General features: G+C 47.8%; 1 protein-coding gene across 1 annotated transcript in view; it reads left to right on the top strand.

Moving 5' to 3' along the window:
• UBE2QL1 (ubiquitin conjugating enzyme E2 Q family like 1) overlaps positions 1 to 12,475 on the top strand; it is a 44,121-nt gene extending 31,646 nt beyond the window's left edge. Inside the window, exon 2 of the mRNA XM_028530864.2 lies at positions 7,032 to 12,475. Within this exon, the coding sequence (XP_028386665.1) occupies positions 7,032 to 7,163 (132 nt within the window). The 3' untranslated portion in view covers positions 7,164 to 12,475. The remainder of the gene's footprint in view (positions 1 to 7,031) is intronic.
• The last annotated feature ends 10,644 nt before the right edge of the window (positions 12,476 to 23,119 follow it).

The following is a 23,119-nucleotide window of genomic DNA, read 5'->3' as shown; positions in this document are numbered from 1 at the left end:
TTTTAATGATAAAAGTGAATATTATGTAAGTTCTTACAATAAAGCTGATGCTGGCTTTGTTGTTATCTTGAGAGTTTTCATAAATTTAAGAGCAAATATCTGAAGATGTTTACTACCTAATACTTTAGAGAAAATATTTTAGAGGCTTTCATAGAGATTCTGTGGTTATATAATATTTCTCAATAGAAAACTTTAGAATGTTCCACTAAGGCAACATCCCTTCTTGAGTGAAGTGGTTTTGCATCATGGCGTTAATGTTGTACTTTGTCCTGCTATGAGTCACTGCCACAGTTGAGCTGGTCTGTGGCCCTGGCAAGGGAGTAAGCTGGAATCTGGCCAGTTGCACTCATTCATTCGCTCATTCATTCATTTATTCATTCACCCACTGTCACCACCCACCAGGCCCCTGGCTAAGCCCTGCACATCTCACTTGCCTGGGTCACCTGGGGTCACTGGTGTCTCCAGCAATGCGTACAAGGTCCGTTGGGTGGCAAGCACTTAATTAATCTGTGGGAAATACAGATTGCTGTCTCGGGACTTTTTTGTTATCAAACTGCACTCTTCTAAAGAATCAGATTTTTCTTTCATGTGCAAAGATTGCTTTAAAAAATAAGGTCAAGAAGAGTTTATAAAGTTCTGATTTTATCATAAACCAAGCAAGCATCACACTTCCGAGACTACTGTCTTCCCCTGAGGGCTGGCGCCAGTGCTTTCCAGACTCCTAGCTGCACCCTGCACTCAGACTCCCACCCACACCCTCCCTGACGCCCCCTTGCGGGCCCGGCCCCTGTGCCCATGGCTTTCTGCTTCCCCTCTTGCCTGATGTTCCCTGCCTCCCCAACTCCCCAGTCCCCTTTCTGGAGCATCTTCTAAGACAGTGTCACCCACACACTGTCCCTGTCACACGACCACTGTGACCGCCTGCCACCCTGCACACCTGGCCAATGATGTATCCTTCTTTAAAGGCTCACCCAACATCACAGGTGTCAGTGGTCAGCTGTCACCACGTGATCAGACGTGGAGACTGAGGCGCAGGGAGGGTCACTTGCTCAAAGCCTGTAGCTAGTGGTCGGAGTGGAGTTCCGGCCCCTGGAGTCTCTCTCGGTGGACCCTCCACCACGCCCATTTCCCGTGATGTGAGAGCACCAAGCACTATGTCAACGGCCTCCTGCCTGCGTGCCTGGATTTACGATACACAGGCCAAGCCCCGCCCACCCAGAGGGACTCAGTAGCTTATCCTGGAAACCGGGTCAGAAACCTTTATGCCTTATTCCTCCCTCCTTTCAATGACAGGCCTCCCAAGCCCTGCTGATGTGGCCTCCACTGGCCTGTCCTCGCCACCTACATTGCTTCTGCCACAGGCCAGGCCTTTGCCTGTCTTCTCTGGACTGTGACCATAACCTAACTTGCCAATACCCCAACCCGATGGCCACCCAAATCCCAAGTGACCCGTCCCAAAAGACAACCTGACTGGGTGCTCTGCCACCCCCAAGAGAGTCCAGATGCTGCAGGAGAGGGTTGAAGACCTTTCTGTCAACCTTACCTCTTGCAGTGGGGAGAATTGTGTCCCCCAAAAAGACATATTGAAGTCCTAACCCTCCCTCACCCACCCCACTGTGAATGTGCCCTTTTTGGGGGTCTTTGCAGATGTAAAGTTAAGATGAAGTCATCCTGGATGGGGAGGGGCCCTAGTGCAATGACTGGTGTCCCGGTAAGAAAAGGGGAATTTGACACAGAAACAGAGAGGCTCACAGGGAGAAGGCTGTGGGAAAATGAAGGCAGAGATCCGAGCGACTTGTCTACAGGCCAAGGGACACTGACGATTGCCAACAAAGCACAGGAGCTAGGGGGCGGCGTGGAACAGATCCCACCCTAGAGCCTCCTGAAGCAGCCCTGCTCACACCTTGGTTGTGGACTTCTGGCCTCCAGAGCTGGGAGAGTATATATTTCTGTTGTTTGAGGCCACCCACTGAGACACTCTGTCCTGACAGCCCCAGCAACTAATGTCCTCCCTTTGCTGCGTCCTCTCTCCCTTTCCCAGGGGCACCTGGACACAGATCCCTAGGGCTCCTCCTGGCTTCCGGCATTCTGGCAGAATTATTCCACTTGTCCCTTGAGTCCAGCTCCTGAGCAACCTCCTCCAGGAAGTCTCCCCTGCCCGAAAGGAGCCTAACACGCATTTGAAACCAACCCACGTTGCAGGGGTTAGGGTTTGTGAGTGCTAGTAGACCAATAATTACACTTTCTGAGACTTTGAAAACAAATAGCTACTCTGTAATTCAGTCCAGGAAATGAGTGAAGGAACTTCAAAACTTTGCATGAGTTGTCTGGAAGATCTATTTTTAAAAGAGCAGAAGCCTGTAATTCATAGGTAAATGAAACACAAAAATGCCATGAAGGTATCTTTGCAGAGGAAAAAAATAAGGAAAATCTAATTAAGGGAGAAATAGAGAATGAATGCATTTGTGTCAATTTGTTAAAATAGATGTTACTTAAAAGGCTGAGAAATTAACCACATAAATTTCAATATTGGATTTGCCTGAAGACATTTTTGTGACCAAATAAACCAAGTTATAATATCCACAACAAAGAAAGAAAATTTTGTGTTTCTTTTCAAAAGGACACAATAAAACTAACTTTGCCCAAGAAGACCCTATGACTTTGGTTTAAAAGATAAAATGCACCATTTATTGTGTCTTGTACCTGGCACTGTGCCAAACATATCATATGCTTTAGCATAGTAAATATTTGTAAAAATCCAGTGTCATACAATACTATTATTATGCTTATTTTACAGATGAGAAAATTAGGATTCAGAGAGGTTACATAACTCACCCAAGGTCACACAGCCAGAAGGTGTTGGAGCAGGGATTGTAAGCCAGGTCTGTTGAATTCTGAACCCCCTTCAACCCTAATATGCACCCATACACGCATACTCTGTGCCCCAGCTTTACCAAGGGTCTACCCGTGATTCCCTAAATATAGCCGACTGTTTCAACCTCTGCTTTGGGAGCCCTTATCCACATCACCAAGACCCAGTAAACACCTACCCGCCTGTATTTCAAAGCTCAGCTCAAGTGTAATTAGACAAAGAAAGCTTTCTGGATGCACAGACAACTGACACTACCCTTCTCCCCACCTTTTCTTTTTCTCTCCCCCATGGTAGACTTTAATCCCCACCCCCGAGCTGTATGAGGACCAGAATCATCTCCACCTTGGATGGTCCTGCAGTCCCAGTAACCACCACAGTGCCTAATGGAGAAGACTTGTAGCAATTATTTGCCAAACAGAGAATGAACCAACTCCCCCTTGCTCTGGGCCATCTTTATTCTGTACACCAGGGGTTCTCATTGAGAGGTGATTTTACTTGGCAATGTCTAGAGACAATTTGCTTATCCTAATTCAAGGAGTGTTGCTAGCATCTAATGGGTGGAGGCCAAGGGTGCTGCTAAGTATCCCACAATGCACAGGACAGCTGCCCTCTCACCCACAACAAAGAATTCTCTAGCTCGTGACATCAGTAGTACTGAGGCTGAGCAACCCTGATGCATACCGTCTGTCTCAGCAGCTGCAAATACCCAGTTATCTCCCCCTAATGGACTCAAAGCCCCTGAGGGCAGGGGCCCAGATCACTTCATCTTTTAAGCACCCAACAGAATGAATGAATGAATGAATGAATGACAGAGAGAAATGCAGACTGACAGAGCCAGATGGGAATTCAATGTGCACATTGAGGTAATGAAAACCCTATAAGATCAGTTGGCTGAATTGAGGACCTGAGCCTGGGGAAACTCATTAGCTGTGCAGAAATGTTTTCATGTTGACCATGGTGACTGGCTCCCAAAATGGTCAAACCAAAAGCACCAACTAATGGTTTTGTTTGACGGATGCAGCCCCAGAGAGCTGTATTCTCATCAGCATTGTTCTGTGTCCATATCACAGTGAGACTTTTCCGGTTCTCGGGGAAAACTCTTACGTTACTCACAGTTCTACATTTACAGCCTATGGTTCGGGAGAGTGTTTACTTCTCTAACTGCCTAAAGTCAACAGCGCCATCACAGCGGGTTGAGTCAAGTGTCACATCTGGGTCTTTCAGCATGAAGCACAAGTAGGAATTTTAGGAAAAATAACAGTTATTCTAACAAAAATGCCCACAATAGACTGTTTGATTTTTAGTTAAATGGAAGCAGAAAAGAAAGAAATATGTGTTATGAAAAGGAAAATAGTTCTTCATTAAGTGTATGTACTTTAAAATTCTCAAAATATTTCCAAATTCAGTGTCTTACCAGATATTCGTAGGGTTACTGTGAAGCAGTTATTGTCCCCACTTTTTAGAGGACAATACAGAGAGTCAGAGGAGTGAGGCTGAGGGTTTCCTCAAAGCCCAGATTCTAGGAGCCTGGACCCTGGAGCACCAGGGGCCCGGGATGGACGGAGCAGTCCTCCCCTCCCCGGCGCAGTGGGCTCCTCAAGGGCATTTCAGCTGAAGGCTCGGCCACCCTGGCAGAGCCAGGAAATGTAAGTGGTCATTTTCAAGCTCAGGGTTGCACTGGGAGATACTTAAATAGCCAATCAGCAGAGGGCAGGCAGTCTATGAAAAGGTGTCTGTTAACTGTAACGTGGGGTGCAGGAAACAGGAGAGGAGAGGAGAGCTCTTTGTGGACAGCTGAGCGCAGTGAAGGCGCGGAGACCTCCGACGAGCTGACAGCAGGCTCTGTCTCCCGGCCGCTGAATAGACTGGGTGCTGGCGCTTTATGTTCATAATTCTTCCCGGGGGAAAAAGGCCACAAAGAGTGGTCTGTTCATCTGGGGTTTTGTCTGTTGTTTTTTGTAACAATTGGGACTTTCACAAAGAATAGGCCACGTATATGTTCATGCCAAAAGTGACAGAATATTCCAAGATTATCATCAGCCTGTATTTGGCTGCTATTAGGACAGAATTCTCAAATGACACCATACATTTTCATCATTATGGAAAAGAATCATAGAGGCGATTCGAATTTGCATTTTATTCAAAAAATGTAGCCGTTAATATTTGTTTTCACTCATGTAGAAACTGATGCCAATATTCCTACCCAGATGCATTTGCATATTTTTAATGAAGTAACTTCGCACTTTGATCTCAGCCCATGGTGATGATTACAAACGTATTAGCTTGTGGTGGTCCCCTTTAATCAAGTATAACTACACCAAATAAGCACCACTGGAAGTTATAAAATTAAAACTAGGCGTCATGTCCTGGTGAGACGTTGGGAAGTTTCTAGAAGTCAGAAAGTGGCAGTTTCCTGTCTTCCTGTCACCCTTCACCCTTTTAGCAGCTCAAGTCATGTGAAACAGGCAGCAAACTTGAAAAAGTGGTGCTGCCCTTGATCGGCAGATGGACAGATTCACCCAGGGGCGTCCAGAGGTCGGGGCATGGAGAACAACTGTAGCTCTGGATTTCTGACTCCTCAGTGGGGCACTGGTCTGAGTATCCACTGCTGAAAGGAACCGTGAGCACTGAATTTAAGTATGTGGGACACTCTTCCATTCCCAGTTTCTAGTGATCGGCTGCTATTTTCCCCATGGAATATGAGGCCAGTGCAGAGCTATCAGTGGGGTATCAGAGAAACCTAAGACTGGATGGAACTTGCCCATCATACAGAACCTGGGCGGTTGCTGCCCTCAGCGCCTGTCCAAGGGAACAGGTTTGCAATGTGACCCAGGGAGGCCTGGCTCTGACTCAGGTCACATTAGACACAGATGGCACCTGCCCCCAGGTGTGCTATAACAAAAATATTACCTATCGGGAATGCAGAGGGCCCACTCAGAGATAATTCTTCGTAGACATTTATAAACAACAGGAGAATGTTGGGAATAGTATGTGTGCGCTTGCTGGTGGAGAAAACAGCCAAGCAGGGTGTTCCCACCCCAGCAGCACAACGCACACATGAGACACTCGGAAAGGCCAGGTCTCCCAGGAGGAGCAAAGGGAAGTCAAGTGCAAGGAACTGTGCCCAGGAGGCTCAGAGTGAGTTTTGGTTGATCTGCCGTTGAGAGGTGTAACAAAGAATGTCTGAGGCTGGAACAGTGGGAGTAGCGAAAACTCTGTCCGACTGAGGGCCAGGCGCTGCCCAGACCCCTCGCTGCCTTCAGTCTGCTTGTTCTTTCTGGGGCCCAATAGGCTTCCTTTTTGGAGGCTATCTGGAAGGGTGCTGATGGCCTGAGACACAGTCATGGTAGCAGTGTCTCTGGTCCCATGTCTCTTGTGGTCTAGAACCTTCTGTGTGCATCCTAAATGAATCCAACCTTTTCTTCTATAGCAGACCCAAATGTCCCACCTTCGGACCAGAACACACCTGGTCGCCATAGGTGGGGTGCGGAACTGCCCCTGGGTGTCCATCTCTGAAGTTTGTGCGAGCAATCCCTGGCCCCTCACATGTACCCCCTCACGTGGAACTTCAGGACAGATTTCCCCCTCCATGTAAATGGCTCCATCAGCTCCCCATCTAAGGAGCTGGTGTGACATCTAAGAAATGTATTCATTTCTCCTGAGCTTGAATTTAAAGTCAGATTTTTAAAATGTGTGTGTGACTATATAAATATGCTCATCTATGTAGAAATGTAGAAATCTCTGCTGTTTTTGAGAGGGCCTAAAAGTTATAATTAAAGGCATGCTTTGGGAGAGCAGGAAGTGAACAGGACCTGCCTTGCGGACGGCACACTGGCTTCTGCACTGATGCTCTGATAAAGCCAGACCTGCCTCTCGGGGACTGGCAGAGGTTGCTTTCCAGCACCATGGAAGGAGCAAGTTCAGAGGAAGCCAGTGCCATGGGTGTGTGAAGACCTGCCTGTCCCCTGCCCTAGAAGCTTGCCAGCCACTGGACTCCCTCCATGTGTCTTGTACCGAAGCTGTAATGCTCCGTATCTCTGTTTACAACACTCAGATTCAGACATTAAGAATGACCACAACTTTACCTCTTTGAACACAGATGGTGGAAAACAGGATTCCTACTGAAGTTCTAACCTGGCTTCTTTTTCCTCTCACACAGGGGCGGATCTGTAGAAAAGCCGGCAAATCAAAAAAGTCTTTCAGTCGCAAGGAGGCGGAAGCCACCTTTAAGAGTTTGGTGAAGACGCATGAAAAGTACGGCTGGGTCACCCCTCCCGTTTCCGATGGCTGATGTTTGCAACGTGCCGCCTCAGACGCTTCGGCGGCCTCTCCACACACACAGACACCCGCCATCTCCTCCTCGACGCTGAGCATCCTCCATCCTTTTTTACTCCAGCCGGAACTGAATCCTGAATGCCAAGGAGACATTTAAGTTATTTATGAACAGATGTGTTTACAGAGAGAAAGAGGGAGCAAACGCTGTTCGGGATTAAGTTTCGATCATAAATGAATGATCATCTCTAAGTCACTGTAGAACAAATATTGAGATGGTGACATTTCCCAGCCCACCTGCCCCTCCACCCTGACCACATTGCCCTTAGCTTCTTTCCATGACAGCAGCTCCAAAGAGCAGGCAGGCAACTCGATGCCACCTGCTCGACCCATTTTGTGTCAGTGGCGCCGTTCGTATCCCATAGGAGCGCCCTGCATCGCCAGTACGTGTTTGCTGTGCTCTCTCTCTCTGTTTCTCTCCCTGGCAGGGCAAGATCACTTGAAGACATGTCTTTCTGTGGCCCCATGTGACAACATGTAGACCTCATTTGTGCTATGACCTTTGGCTCATGAAAACAAAATTTTAATATTGCCAGGTTCTAGTGATTTAAAACAACTGCCCTCTTGGTTCAGATGTGCTCTCTATGTTGATGGGGTGGTGTCCACAGAGAAACCAGAGCCTGCAGGTGAAAGGCAGGGCTGCTCTGGCCAAGGTGGGGTGCGCAACCCTGAGACACCAGGGGCACGCTCCCTGGGGCTCAGAGCAAAGGGTGGTGGCAAGCGGACGGTCTCTTCCGATATCCTGAGATGCTCCTCCAACAGCGAGTTTCTATTCCTGTCTTCTCTCTGCTGGTCAACCCACCACCAAAAACAAAAGACAATTTTCCACTCACTGAAGTCATCGGACTCATTTTATCATGTGTGCTAGTGACAGGGAATGCCAGAACTGCCAAAGGATACCAAGTGATCGTTTGACGATTTGCATGACCGGGTTTAATTCTTCACCCTGTAGTCACTTGTGTGTCCCCCGAGGCTGGGATGCGTGAGCACCCCACTGTGATATAAACTTCCTGTTATTTAATCTCCCCACAGTTTCATTTCTCTCCTCTGTTAAGTTACTTAGACCTTTCTAAGGAACTCCATGAAATGCAGAAGTACTGTTTATAATAATACGCGGGAAGAGAAAAGTGTTCGCCCCAAGTGGAAAATCTTACTGGACACATTTTAAATAAAATCATGCATACCTGACACACTGCCTCAAGAATCCAGTCATTCTGGGCAATGCTTCTATTTAAAATATCTAGTCTATTTTAACGACTTTTATATTTCCAATACTACAACTGGCACAGCAGCATTCTGCAGTGAGACACAGCAGATGACTCCCAGGAACCCACAGTCTTGACAAAACTCCAGCGGGTTAAAACGGTCCCCAGAGACAACTAGGGAGATAACTAGAAACTGGCAAATAAAGGGATGATTTGGCCAAAGTTGAATGTTGCCAATGATATCTTACCACTCTGAAGGAAGAGAAACCTTTGCCGATGACACACCCTTCTTCAGACAGGCTTGGCTACTTGAACAACTACCTGCTCCCAGCCCAGTGCTGTCAGAGCTCTAACCTGGCTTCCAGGGACAAGGCAGAGTCCTCCCAGCACGACTGGACATTCACCAAATCTGCCTTGTATGGCTACTTTCATTCTTTCAACCACTTTTTTATGTGCCCCAAAACACATGCAGCTCTGTTCGGCCCAAATGACAGTGTATTGAGAATGCTCAAGTTCCCTCTGAGTGACAATGGTCAATGAAATTCAATGACAGTGAACTTAAAGCATTCATTCATCTGATCCTCTGCAGAGGAATTCACCGTCCTGGAAACCTGACATTTAACCCAAGGTTTTGGCTATTTATTGTAGTGGAATCACACTGTGGACATTAAAGTGCTAGGACAGAAACAGCTTACCAGGGAAGCACCTGAATTCATTTCTTTCCAGACAGTTTCCTCTTCTAATGTAAAATTAAAGGCAACTTCCTTTAAGGAACCACATGCATGTACTTGAAGGTATTTCTTTACGTCCAAAGCTGGGTCACCTCGGCGCTGTTCATCAGCTGGTGGAAAAGATTATGCATGTTGTTTTAGGGGGCGCCACCCGTGGGGGCAGCCAGCAGGGTTGTAGTAGCCTAAAGGCGGGCTAAGCTACTGCCAACAGCAACAGGAGACATTTGGTTCCATTTCTATTCTCTGTACACCCTGGATTTGATGTCTTCTGCTTGGCATTTCCATTAGGTTTATTAGAAACTGGAAGTTACAGATGAAATATCCTCCAGTGGAAGAAATAGCATTTTTCACTTAAATTGGTAAGACATTCTCATTTTCAAAGCAGTGGGGAATCATTGCAAACTTGACTATTGCTTTGACCTTTAGTCAGAAGCAACAACTCCCTTCCTGTTGTCTGGTGACTCACAAGCTAGCACAACCATGTTGGTCAAGCAGCCAGCCCAGCCTGGATGTGCTGATGACCCTATGGGGTGTCGTGTCTGTGGCCAGGCAAGTCACACTCCTCTGAAGTGGGCATCTGCCTGCAGAGCTCGGTGAGGGAAGGACTATACCCAGACCCAGCAAGTGGGCTGGCTGGTCACGCTCCCACACAGGCCAAGAAATCCATCCCTCTTCAGATGGACCGCAGGGGAGTAATTAGACCAGGATAAAAAGACTACATCTTGTCAGCTCCACACCCCAATTATCAGTGGGAACTCCAGTGGCCCCAAAGGCCACAGAGCCAAACTCATGCACACTTCCCATCAGCCCCAAACTCCTCTCCATCTAATGGTTTTCCTGGCCTAACTGCCCTTGTTTCCAGGTGCCCACCCCTCTCCCACTGCAGACCAAGAGCTGTGGATGAGACCTACACGTGGTTATGGCTTTCTGGAAGATCAAGATTACTTCGGGCTTAGGAAGTTCTGTGTGAGCAGCAAAGTTATTGCTCAGTTCCCCACACGCGTTTATCCACTCACATGCACCTACTCTCGAGAAGATTCACAACCTCTACAATCCATTTCTTTAAAAAAAACAAGAAAGATTTAGGCCCAAATTTTTCTGCTCCCAAGTTCACTCCATCTATTAAATTTCAACCTTATTTTTTTTAAAGGGAAATCTGTGGACTAGTGAAAAAAGACCCTGGATAGAAAGCCAACTGCATACTTTACCTGCTTGTGAACTCAGTTCCCTCTACTATAAACTCCTACAAAAACTGCTGTAAAAATTGACCACATTATGAGGGAAAGTGCTTGGAAAACCCAAAATTATCATGTGGACTTTACATGTCATTTTTACTATTACTGGAAAATTTATATTTTAACTGGCTTTCATTAGAATGCACTTGGTTAAAGGCTCAGACTGAACAATTATAATGACCTTGTAGTCATGTTTTGACTTTCCATCTCCAATCCCCAACTTTGTGTCAATGAACCAAACTTATTGACCTTCCCTCCACTCACTCAGATATAGGGAATGCAGGAGTGTGAGGCTGGTCTCCTTTCATACAGGAACTCATAAGACAAGGAAAGTGCACAGAAACCAGCAATAACTGAGTGGAGACCAAAGACATCTAAATGCTAAACTGCAGGGCAGACATTGTGCAACCAGAGGATTCCTAACTGATAACCAGGAAAATTTTTACAGAGTAAGTCAGGCTTGAACTACAGTTGGGCAAGAGGTAAGGAAGGGTATAGAAGTGGGGGAGGGCTGAGGTCCCTGAATAGAGCGCATAGTCTCTGTCCATACTGGCCACAGAGGGAGAAGTGGGCAGTTCCTTGCCACTTCTCACCTGCAGGGACCCTGCCTGTGGATCTGCAGGATGCAGTCTAGCCTCACAGCCTAACATGGCAGTGGGGCTGGCCCCTTACCTAAGAATTATATTCCAGTGTTTTACCTGAACAACATGCAAAATCTAAATAGAATTTGCTGTCTGGAGAAGTAGAACTGGCTTGCTAGTTCAGAGAAGGGCAGAACCATCAAATTTGGGAGGCCACTTAGTCTGGACTTCAGACGCTCTACAGTGGAGGAAATAAGCTAAGAGAGGTTGAGTGGTTTTTCCAAACTCAGCTGGAGGAACAAGCCACGTCCTCTCTCTTGCTGGTGCTGTTTGATCCTCCGTGATGCTGCCCATGAACCATTCAGCAATTCACATGGTCCACATCCTTAGCCCAGGGCTGAATTAGTGGAGCCACAAGTCTTCCAAGCTGGCTGGGAAACACCCAAAGTGATCCATTATGTGTAGAAAGCAAGTTGGTGCAAAGAGCAGAGCTTCCACTCCTGACTGCTTCGGGAAAGCTGTGGTGAGGGACTTAAACCTCAGCCCATGGGATCATAGTCAGTATTTGTTTTTTCCTCCAAAGTCATTAAGATAATATACAGCTCTGTTCCTTGGCTTTATGCTGTGTTCTACCTTATCATTCTGATTTTGGCAGGCTCTAGTTTACATAGTATTGAGTATCGCTCAGTCCCAGGGCCCATCTGACCTGCAGAATGTAGTCAACAGACTGAACAGGCCAAATAAACATGGTTGACATCCAGGAAGGCAATGAGCAATGTTAGCCTCCTTTCAGAGGAAACACAGGAGCGAAGTGTCCTGGCCAAAGAGACGTAATCAAAGCAGAGTGTGTGAATGGAATGTAGATCCAAAGGGAAGCAAGATTTTATTTCAAGGTCCTAACAGGGCTAGACAAATAGAATGGATTGGGGGAGCCAACCTCCAGGGTCATCCCCTTGGGTCAGTACGGTAGTATGTGGTGAAGGAATGAATACCTGCACCGCCTCCCACCACTGATTAACTCTGGCCCTTCCCTCTTCCTCTACTGGAGGCAAATTAAGTGTCTGTCCTCCTCTGTAGACAGGCAATCACTTTGCACCGGTATATCTCCGGCAACACTGGCGATCACACTCATTGAGCTAAAATAGAGCTGCTGTAACTTGATGTTCTAGGTTTTGTTCCTGCGTGCCTCCCCGACTGATGTGACTTTATGCCATGAACACTGTCGCCATACCACCACGGTAGACTGCTGATCTACATACTGTGGGCTATTGTAAATTTTCTGACTCTCACCACAATTCATGCTGTGGCTTTGGTGTATACCTTTTCCAAAGCTGTCCTATTCTGTGATCCTCAGGAGGAAAGGGGGAAAATTGCAGGTGCCATGAAATAAATAGGAAAGAAATGTCGATTATTGGAAGAGGGTGAATGCAGGAGTCAAGTAGTCTGGAGACACTGTCCTAATTGGAAAGACAAGGATTCTCAAAAGAAAGACTTTAAAACCAATAAATGTCTTTCCATGCAATGTTTGTTGTGCCCTTGCATGCTTTATGTGCAGTATCTGTTGGAATTCCTTATGGTTTCTGTGTGCATTATCCTCTGTGAGTGGCTTTATATCACGCGGTGCCCTCTGACCTCTTGTGCTTTGATTTATTTGTGTTTTAAAGCATGCCATGGATATTCTCCATAAAAGTCAATGAAATGTAACTGACCTGAATCTAATTAAGCATTAGTGTGATTTAGAAGATTTCTCCTTCAGCCTCCATTTGCATTAGAAAGATTTATTAATCTGTTTGCCAAAGATCCCCATTAAAGTTTCTCAATGTAATTGAAACTGTGTGCTTAGCACAACACTGTAGCCTAAACTAATAAGGTTTACAGAGATACTTCTCTGGAATTGCCATAAAGCAGTAATTCTGCAAAGTGACAATTTTACATCCCTAAGCTCAATCTACTTAAAGGGTACCTCAGCTAACTTTTTATATGAGTATAGAAGCTGGCTTTCAGTTTTATTTTAAACTGTTTATCAAAGGAATTTCTCCACCCTTCTGTCAATACTTGGGATTATTTTCCAACCAAGAGCCCATTTTTTATTTAAAACCTGAGACTGTGAAGATTTTCCTATTGAATAGACATAGGTTTTGAAATGAAACAGCCTTGAATTCCCTCTGCCTCTTATCACCTGCAGATAAGAAACCGAGGCTCCAAGACATTTAGCTTTCACTTTCCAGACTAAACTTATGAAGCCAATGTCTACTGTTGAGGGTTTCTGTGACAAGACAGGCAATGTGTGGGAATCGTGAAGCCCCACACGGGGCATGTAACTGATACTCAATGCATGATTTGGGAAATAACAGTGAGAGTGGTCTGGCACCGGCAAGTGGACAGCTGGAGCTGCCATTCAGCTCTGCTTCAGGTTGTTCGTTTCATACGCAGTGCATCTGCATCCTTTTCTTTGGTTGAAGACATGGCAGATCCACCACCAACAGGGCGCTGGTTCTGAATTTCTCTTGGACAATGGAGATGGATGAGTGACCCACTCCCCCCAAGTCATCTCCAGCCCTAGCTGGAGGTGACTGCGCTGGCTTGGGCTTGGTTAATCTATGTTCAGGAACATAGTTTTCTTTTTTAAAAGATTTTATTTATTTACTCCTAGCAAGAGAGGTGGGGATGGAGAAAGAGAGGGAGAGAAACCCATAACTCAGACATGTGTCCCTGCCAGGAATCGAACCAGCAAACTTTCACTTTGCAGAACAACACCCAACCAACTAAGCCGCACTGGTCACAGCCAGAGACATAGTTTCTTGAGGCAAAAGTAAAAGAGCCAACAGGATTGCACCTAAATCCTAAAGCTGAGAATTCAAGGTGTGGTCTCTGCATCATCGCTAGACTAGCGACTGGTCAAAACTACAGAAAATGCATACTGGTGAGCTCTGCCTGTCATTCCGTATTTGTCTTAATGAATTTTATTTCCATGCCAGAATAAGTGCTAAATATTAATGGAAACAAGTAATTTTTACTTAAACACAGGGAAATAATAGGGCTATTGAGGTAGTTGGATATACAGTCTGTTGGCACAAATGGAGTTAAAGTTGACCTGTTCAGCCTTCTGTAGAGGCCGTGTATAAGAGTACATGGGTTGGCCAGGAGTGAGGTAACAGGGTCAAGATTCAGTGACTTGAAAATACAAGTATTTTTGTTTGAACATATGCCAGAGCATTTTTAAAAGGGTTTTTTTTTTTTTTTGGTCATGAAAGATTTTCTTACAAATAATTTTGAAGGTTAAATACAATCAAATAATTCTAAACAACATTCCCATGGAAAACCACTCCTGTTTTGTTTTCTCTTTCTACATTTGTGAAGTTTGAAATTTCTCAAAGCCCTTTTAGACCATAGGCAATGCTCCCAGGTAGAGCACTATGCCAAGCTTGTAGAGAGGAAACAGGCATTTAAAGCATAATTGATTTTTCTAATGTGATTTTCTTCCACATGGTCAATTACTTTCCTGTCACCAAAGCCTCTCTGAAACCTCTGACGACAGGGAATATTTGCAGCGACAAGTTTTTAGACTTCATCCCTTTTAAATACTAAAGATCATTTTGCATTTGACAGTACTTCGAGAGCAAATTCTGTGTATCTAAACACACAGACATGCGTGCGCACGCACAGCCCATTTAAGTACTCTCATTCTCATTGTTTCAAGGATTTTCTTCTCACTTTACTCTAGTTTCTACACTTTACAGTGTTGCTTTTCCATGAAATATAGTTTCTGGAACAACACACCGTTCCATGCAATGCTGCCTCCTCTGTCCTCCTCTCGTCCGTGACCCAGAGCCTCTAGGGGGTCTCCATTCTCACCTGCCGGGGGCTTGCGCCCTGTCAGCTGCCCCCAGAGTCCTGGACTTCATGGCATCCAGGGTCCCCAACCTTCCCACCACATTTAAATGGTGGGACTACACGCTGCTTTTGGCAAATGATAGCTTGGAGCTTGCTAAAATGTACTTTAGAAAGTTAATGTGGGAAACAAGAGCAAAGGCTCTGACTTCCCATCTCCGTGCCAATTATTTATTTAATAAATGAGCTGGAAAGGGCCTCAGAGGTCAGTGGAAATGACCCTGCCATTTAATTTGGTTCAGACTGCCTCAGGCTGAGTCCCAAACTCAGAGCCTGTTCAAACATGCTTTCTTCCCGTCACATAGAAGGTTTTAAAACTCTCCTGTTCCACTGACTTCTAACAGTGAAAGGATTCTTTGTGACAAGGGAACTGTAACCTCGAGATCTCATTTTTTCATAAGGGTGTTTTAAAGTACAGGAAATTAAATTCAGGAGCCAGGGGCCTCATCTAATCTATTATAAACCTGGGACCAGAAATGGGGACCTTGTCTCTTTCAGTCACGTGGCCTTAGAGTAGAAAGTATATCTACACACAAATTCATGTGATGCATCTAAGAACTGGGCACTATCTTGGAACATGGAGAGAAAAGAAATACATGTATATAGTACTGGGTTGAATAGCGGTGCCCAAAAATTATGTCTTTGCCCTAACTCCAGGAGCATGTAAATGTGAAGCTATTTTTTTAAAAGAGTCTTTACGGATGAAATTAAGTTAGGGATCTCAAGATGGGGTCCTCTGGGATTTAAGCTGGGTCCTGATTCCTATGACAAGAGTCCTTGTGAGAGGGAGGCCAAGGGAGACTTGAGGACAGAAGCACAGGGCAACGCTGATGGGAATGCAGAAGCAGGGATCAGAAGGATGAGTCTACAAGCCCACTAGGCATCATTGTCAACATGGAAATTTGTATGCACACCGGAGTCACAGCAAAGCCTTTCCCTCCCCCCTGATCTATAGATCCTTCTCTCTGGGGAGCTCTGTCCATGTTGGCTTCTCCACAAGCATTGGACCTGGAAGCCGAGGTCCATCTTCTAAGCATCCCAGTGCTGGGGTGGGGGATGGGGTGCAGGGCTGGCAGTGCCTCTCCCCACTCACCTGGGTCAGTTCACCCAAGGCCCTGCAATAGGAGGGACACTGGGCCCACAGCTTCTCCAGTGGAGGCTGTGAGGAGAAAGCAGGAGGCACAGCCAGCACGATTCTGCCCAGTGATAAGCCCTCTCCAGATCCGCTCACATCTGCTGGAGTCCCCACGATGACTCCTTTGGGGAGTGAATCACCACCTACCTAGGGCACCTTTCCCTTAACTGTATCTCCCTCTGTCACATTTGCTCTCAGTAACAAACACCTGGCAGGAGGTGTGTGCTAACTCACCGGCAATGGGGTCCTGCAGATACCTCCTCCCGGTCCTGACTCATAGCCCTCCCTCCTGCCACCCTCCTGGCTATGAGCACACATCTTCTGAGACAATTAGAGCATCGGGAGGAAAAGAAAGGAACGTTCGATTTTGGCGTAAAAAGGTGAATCTTCTCTGGGAAGGGAAACCGCCAGCCCTGTAAATCCATCACCAACAACTGGGAAGACATATCACTACCCACTGAGGGGAAAAAACCCTGCCCTAACTGCCCTTCTGCCCACGGCAGACCCACCGCTGGGGCCTAGACACACTGAGAAAAAGGCTGCTCCCTTCCGCAGGGTCTCCTGGCCACCTGGGGTACTTGCCCCTCTCTCTCCACCGGCAGAAGGTTTGATCTCCCAAAATGAATCTGTGCAGGATTTGCCCCCCACACTACATACCCTCATGTTTGTCAATCTCCTAGGCACTGCCGGTTCTCACCTGCCTGCCAGGATTCAGTCCCACCCACGGTTCTGCCTGACTCGTGTGTAGCAGGTGCTGTAAGGCCTGGTGAAGGGTTAACTAGAAAGAGAACATTTTAATTAGAGGCAGGCAGGGACTAGGAACCAGGAAAGAGGGAGGCTCGGCTCCAGCCACTTTCTAAGCTGGCAGCTTCTGAACGGTGTGTGCCGATGTGTGGGTGGTTCTGGAAAAGGTTAATTACTTTTCTTCCCAAAGTCGATCCAGGCAGGGACTACAGGAGCCTGGGGTGGGGGGTGTGAAATCATCAAGCTGCAGTGGGATTGGCTTCTGCCACCAAGATAAGGAGGGGCAGACGTGCCTCCTGACTTGGACCTGGTTCTCATGGTTCCCATGGGAGGGTGGTCCCAGAGACCTCGCTGCTCAGAGCCCTGGGGCTGGCCAGGTCAGGGTTCTGCTGCTGGGCATGGCCCGCGGGAGGACACGTTCCTTCTGATTCCCAGCCTAAAACAGAAGACAGCACTTCTCACCGCAAACAGTACACGAGCCAGCCACACAATCAGGACCTGGGCAAAAATATCCGTCTAGAGCTCACCCTGTAATTTACTTTCCCTCTCATATGGAGAACTATATTTTTTTCTTTTCAAAGCTTCCTTTCCTCCCCTGCAATTCTGAACATTGGGCGGAAGTAGGAGATGCATCAATTAAAGGTTCCTGTCCTGCTCCAGGTGCCTGGTAGAGATGTGCATTTCAAGGGGGACCCAGCAAGGCCATCGGGACAAAGAGCTGGGAACAAGGCTGCGTGGGCCCTGAAACCGCAGAATTCGCACAGAATGGGCCCAAATTGCCCACTTGAGCTTTCTAACGTTCCATTTGTGCGGGTTCTCTTTTTTATTTCTTTCCATTTCAGGAGGGGAAAAGATACATATTTCCCGTAAATTTTTACTTAAAAAAAAGTGGTGAGGGAGCCATGAGAAAACAGAAAAGGAAACTGTGCAGTCATGAGCCTCCAGAGACTGTCCGTGCGAGCAAGGCCCAAGGGGTGGGGTGGGGTGGGTTGGGGTGGGGCAACGGGGGAACTAAAACACTGAGGATGCTGTTGCTCTGTCAGGCCAATAAAGAGGCGTGAGGGATGGGAGACTCCAGATTTACGTTGAGGCTGGTAAAGGGGGGTACGAGGAACAAGGGAATAAAGGAAGGCTCCAAAAGTTTCCAGCAAAATCGTTCCTCCAATTTCCCCAGGGGCCTCTGCAGGAAGCACAGCAGCTCCACAAGTGCACTTGGCAGGGGTTGGAGTCAGCCTCAGGCAAGCTCCTGACATCCCTGACTGAGGGTGGGGCTGGCCTGGAGGCCGCAGGTCACAGCACCTCACTTAGCCAGGAGCTGCCATTCTTCAGGGGACTCAGGAGAAGAATTCTCAGCGAAGAGGATGAATTTGAAAAGACAGCTTGCACACCGGGATTGGGCTCATGGTGGGGTGGAGCAGGGGAAGAGGACACACCTGTACCACATGCAGGCACTACCTGCCCACAGGTAGATACCCACGAGGGTCAGTGAAAACAGAGGCCTGACTGAGTGTGGAGGGCAGCAGGCTCATGGTCCCCAAAGGCTAGAACCTGGGGCACTGCTGTCTTTACTGCCCATGAGGTCTTCTAACGCAGGGCTGCTGGTCCCCCCGTCCAGCCTTCATTAAGACCTCCACTGTGCCTATTAACATCTCAGTTTTTACTTGGCATCCAGAGCTGTCTACCCAGTGGCTTATAAATCCCCTACAGGGACTCACTCTCCTCGTCCCACCTCCGATCACCCAGGTCCTCCGTTTCTCCACTGCCCCTGTTGAAATGCTGTAGGATCCACCAAATGAGAGATCCTCCTTTCTCTGGGACAGCCTGAACTTAGAGCTGTGGTCGCCACAATGATGGACGATTTGGAAGATACCAAGAGGCAAAGACCAGTCCAGCGGTCCTCTTTAAACTGGACCTATTCCTACAGAATTCTGTGTACAGCGACACCTGGTTATGGCTGGCTGTGTTCCTGCCCTGTGCCTGAAGGTGCAGATTCTCAGTCCTAGAGCTGTCCGGGGCCTCTAAACGAGCTCCATCACTCAGCCTTTGGTGGAAAGTGACAAATGGCCCCCAGGCCATGGCTGAGCCTCTGCTGGTGTCACCAGGTGGCAATTCTACAGGGTGAGCATTCTGCTCTTTCCCTGCTCTCCAACCTTCCAATCCAGAGCTGGCTTAATGAGGGTGGACAATCACCACGGAGTCTCCAGGGGGCACATTTTTTTCCTGTTCTTTAAAAACAAAAACACAATGCTTCCTGGTCTAATTTCTAGGCAAGCAGAATTCTTGATGGAAATTTATAAATGTGAATTATTCCCTTCCCTGTGCAGCATTTATTATTTATATTCTTCAGGAGGAACACATTGGACCTTGCACATTTTTGATAACTCTTCTGGAGTGACTTTTTTCTTTGAACTAAACTGGACGTGTGCGGCAGGGGAGGAACAGATAGCTGCCCAGCTATTCTGAGACTGCTGACACAGCAGTTCTGCCCAGGGTTCCTCTGAGGACTGGCCCTGGGACTGTGTGCTTTTCTACTTCCCAGCAAGGACACACTTCCTGGGGAGGTGATGACAGGGACCTGTGCTCCTCCGCCAGGGCTGTAAAGGGGAGACAAGCTGGGGGTGACCACCACGACGTGCTCAGAAGGCCCTGGATAAACATTACTTGTCAATTTCACTTTCTGCCAACCAGCGAACAAAAATTCATTGAATAAATAAGCTTATTTCTCTCTTGCCAGACAAGATCAGCTATTTCGGGAACCTGTTTATTTTCCAGAATAAAAGTTAAGAAAAGTGTGTAGGTGTCGAGTTAAAGGGACCCTGGGGCTCATCTAGCCTGTGGTCCCCTGCCCCAGCTGCACAGGGGAGCCTTTGAAATGCTGATGCCCAGGCCTTGCCAGGCCCAGGACATAATGTTCTCAGGTAAGGGTGGGAAGGGTGGGGTGTATCATCTAAAGGCTCCCGGGTGGCTCTAAGGTGCAATGCCAACACCATCCACCATAAAGAGGGAGAAAGTGGGGCCCAGACAGGACAAGGACTTGCTGATGGGCAGCTGGGATGGGGTCTCCGGTCCTGACTTCCTGCCCAGTGGTCTTCCTAACTCAGTTGGTGCAGAGACAAGAAGGCTATATAGATGCCACCCATGAGGCAGTGAGCCACAGTCTACTCTCCTAGTCAACCTTCATGGCCTCTTCACACAGAATGTGCTGTGCCCCCGGGGGCAGGAGCCAAGGCAGCTGAAACCTCAGCCCCCTTGTTCTTCAGGCCTCTGCAAAGAGCCACCACACACAGCCACCAACAAACAATCCAAAACTCATGGATCTCAGGAGCACAGAACATCGGGCAGACACAGCCCTGGGTAGTCCGGGCATTTACAAAAGCAGCCCAGGAACAAGGAAGCAGCAGTGCCAGACCATTGCTCTCCCAGGACGGCAAGGCCAGACAAAAGAGGTGTCTGCCCACCGCAGCTTGCATTTAACTGATGGCAGAGTGTCTACTTTTAACCAACAATAAAATGGAAGTGCACTGTGGGTGCAGAGCTGGAACCTGGCCCGGCTCTCTGGATGGGCAACCGCACAGCGTTGGCTGGGGCCAACATGAAGAAGAGGGATGGCTTCTTGAGTCCCTCCCACGTTTTATGCTGAGACCGAGGGTGTGAACAAGAAAGCAGGTGGCAGAGGTGATGTGGGGAGGAGGAAGCCTGGCAAGGCAGACCACCGGGCTTTGCGTTTGACTCCACTGCCACTTGCTGTGTGACCTGCTGAAGCATCTACACCCCTTGTGTCTTAGTTTCTTTATTTGTCAAAGGAGGCTGAGGTAAGTCCTGCCGAAGGCTACTCTCCATGTCAAATAATCGAATTTGCATGAAGTGGTTAAAGCAGTGCTTGGCACCTGGGTGACCTTGAATGTCAGCTGTGACCAGGAAACCCTCCCTTTTCTGCTTCACTTCCTCTTCTTTCCAGCAATTCAAATCTCTGCAGCACTGTGGTTGGCTTCCTTCACAGAATCATTTATTTGTCCCAGAGCGTATCTGACGCTGCTAGGTGCAGGTGCTGGGGGTGCTGTGGGTGCAGTGGTGAGCAGGACACACAGAACAGGGAAATCTGTAGAGACAAAAGTATATTGGTATGGCTCAGGCAGGCCCAGGGGGCAGGCAGGTGCTCACTAAAGGCTGTGGGCTTCTTTCTGAAGTGATGAAGTGTTCTAAAACTTGCTGTGGTCGCACATATCTGAATATATTGAAACTATCGGAGTTTACACTTTAAAAGGTGAATTGTAGGGTATGTGAGTCATAGCTCAATAAAATTGCTTTAAAATGTCATTTCAACAGAAGCATTATTAGAGTCATGTGAAAAACTGAATACAGGAAATAAATGAAAAAAATGAAAGACTAATCCCACTGGGATGTAGGTGCAGCACCTTGGTTGTGGGAATTTGCTGTGTTCTGTGCCTACTCTCCTCCATTCCTGGGCCTTGTCAGCCTCCCGGGCTCCAAAGCACCCCGTACTCAGGGTGGGAGGAGAGAGCTCGGAGCACCTGGACCCCTCCGGAGCACAAACACAGCCAGGAAACACGTAACAATGAACTTGCTGAAAGGGAATTGCAAGCCCAAGGCTTTAAATGCAGAATTTAAGCATTTTAAAAGCTAGAGTGAGAAAAAAAATTCATCTTCAAATCTGAGTGTATACCTCCAGGTCTCTCCATTCGTCTGAGATATTTTCCAGATTTGGGCAGAATGGCAGGAAGATTTATGAGCCTGAGCGGGATGGAGCCCGCGTGCAGCCATGTCACCACTCGCTGTCGACCGGGAACAAGCGATTCCGGCTCCCACCACATCCTTCTCAGCTCCGCAGTGAAGGTCACAGACACAGATATTTAGAAACTTGTTTCTGCTAAAATGCAATAAAAAGTTATTGTAAAGCATTTATACCTGTCAAGTCTGTGAAAACTGCTGAGTGCCCATAAAACGGCCATGGCAAGGTTAGGGTGGCCCCTCTGCGACGATGCGTTTTCCAGGCCAGCCCAGCAGGGAAAAGCACAGAAAACTTTATAAAAAACTGGACACGCGCAGGCATGGAATTTCCCCCCCAGCATTTTCCAAATTGCAAAGTTTCCTTTTCTATTGCAGCAATTGAACAAAGCTTAGTTAGTCAAGTGAAGAGTGTTTCTTCCTGGGAAAACAGCTTTCTCTCCATGTTCTCTTACTATTTCTGTACACCCTCCTTTGATGCGGACAGAGGGAAACGCCCAGCAGTGATGGACATCTTTGTGATCCCGCATGCCACCACGACGACAGACGGAGACCAGCAGGAGACAGAGAAGCAGACACCCCCACCCACCTCCCCAGTTTTCTCCCCACGTATCTAGGGAAGAGGGGCCAGCTAGTTCAGGGCGTGCACATGGTGAGTGCTTGAGGCCTTGCTTGCAGGCCAGCTCCCCATCTATTTCTAACCTGACAAATAAAAACAAGAGAAGCGAGATGCAAGAAAGGATGCAAGGGAGGATGTGGAGAAGAGAATTGTTGTGAACAGCTGATGGGAATGTAAATTGGCTCAGCCACTGCAGAAAACAGTGTGGAGATTCCTCAAAAAACTAAAAATAGATCTACCATGTGATCCAGCAATCCCACTTCTGGCTATTTATCTGAAGGAAATAAAAATACTACCCGGGACCTCACGGGCCTCCCCTGAGTCCTTGGCACCCAGTGCTGCAAGCCGAGCCTACCACAGGGACAAACCCGTGTGCCTGGGGTGCATGCTGTCCCAGCTGTGACTCAGCTGTGAGTCAACTCTACCCCACTGGGCAGTCCTTGGGTGACAGTGATGAGGCTTCAAATTCCAAATTGCAAATGTCCCCATCCAGGTAGCTCTGTGCCTTGGCCTGCTAGGATATTGTGGGTTCCCTTAGGAATAGTCAGCCCCAGGAAAGGGGACGGGGTTCCCTCCCCACTTCCCTGCAGGCCATAAAGAAGCTGCCTGCAGCTTCCCACTGTGCCCAGCCAGGAGGGAGGAGGACTGTTCCTGGGGAAGGTGCAGGGGTCAGGTGAGGCCCTAGCTGAGCACAGCATGGGGCAGCCGGGGAACTGAGGAGTTGATAAGATCTCAGCCCCCAGCACCCATTTTTGCCTCCTCTGCTGTCTGAGTCTCCCAAAGCCACAGAATGACCGTTTCCTATGTTCATCTCTTCCTCAGGGAGCCAGTCTTTGAGCCCAGAGGGCTCCTGGAAACGCCTGCACTGACTGAACCCCGAATGAGCCATGGTGTCCGGAGGCTTCCTGCTAACACGGGGAGTCTGAGCCCTCACCAGCGTGGGCTGGTCTCCCGCAGACATGGATGGAGAATGCCCCTCCCTGGGAGAGGAGACAGCCCTCCAGGATGCCTATCCCAGCCCAGAGGGT

Source organism: Phyllostomus discolor, chromosome 3 (assembly GCF_004126475.2).
Source record: "Phyllostomus discolor isolate MPI-MPIP mPhyDis1 chromosome 3, mPhyDis1.pri.v3, whole genome shotgun sequence".
Lineage (NCBI taxonomy): Eukaryota > Metazoa > Chordata > Mammalia > Chiroptera > Phyllostomidae > Phyllostomus > Phyllostomus discolor.
The sequence above is the reverse complement of the archived record's forward strand: the minus strand, read 5'-3'. Positions and strand labels throughout refer to the sequence as shown.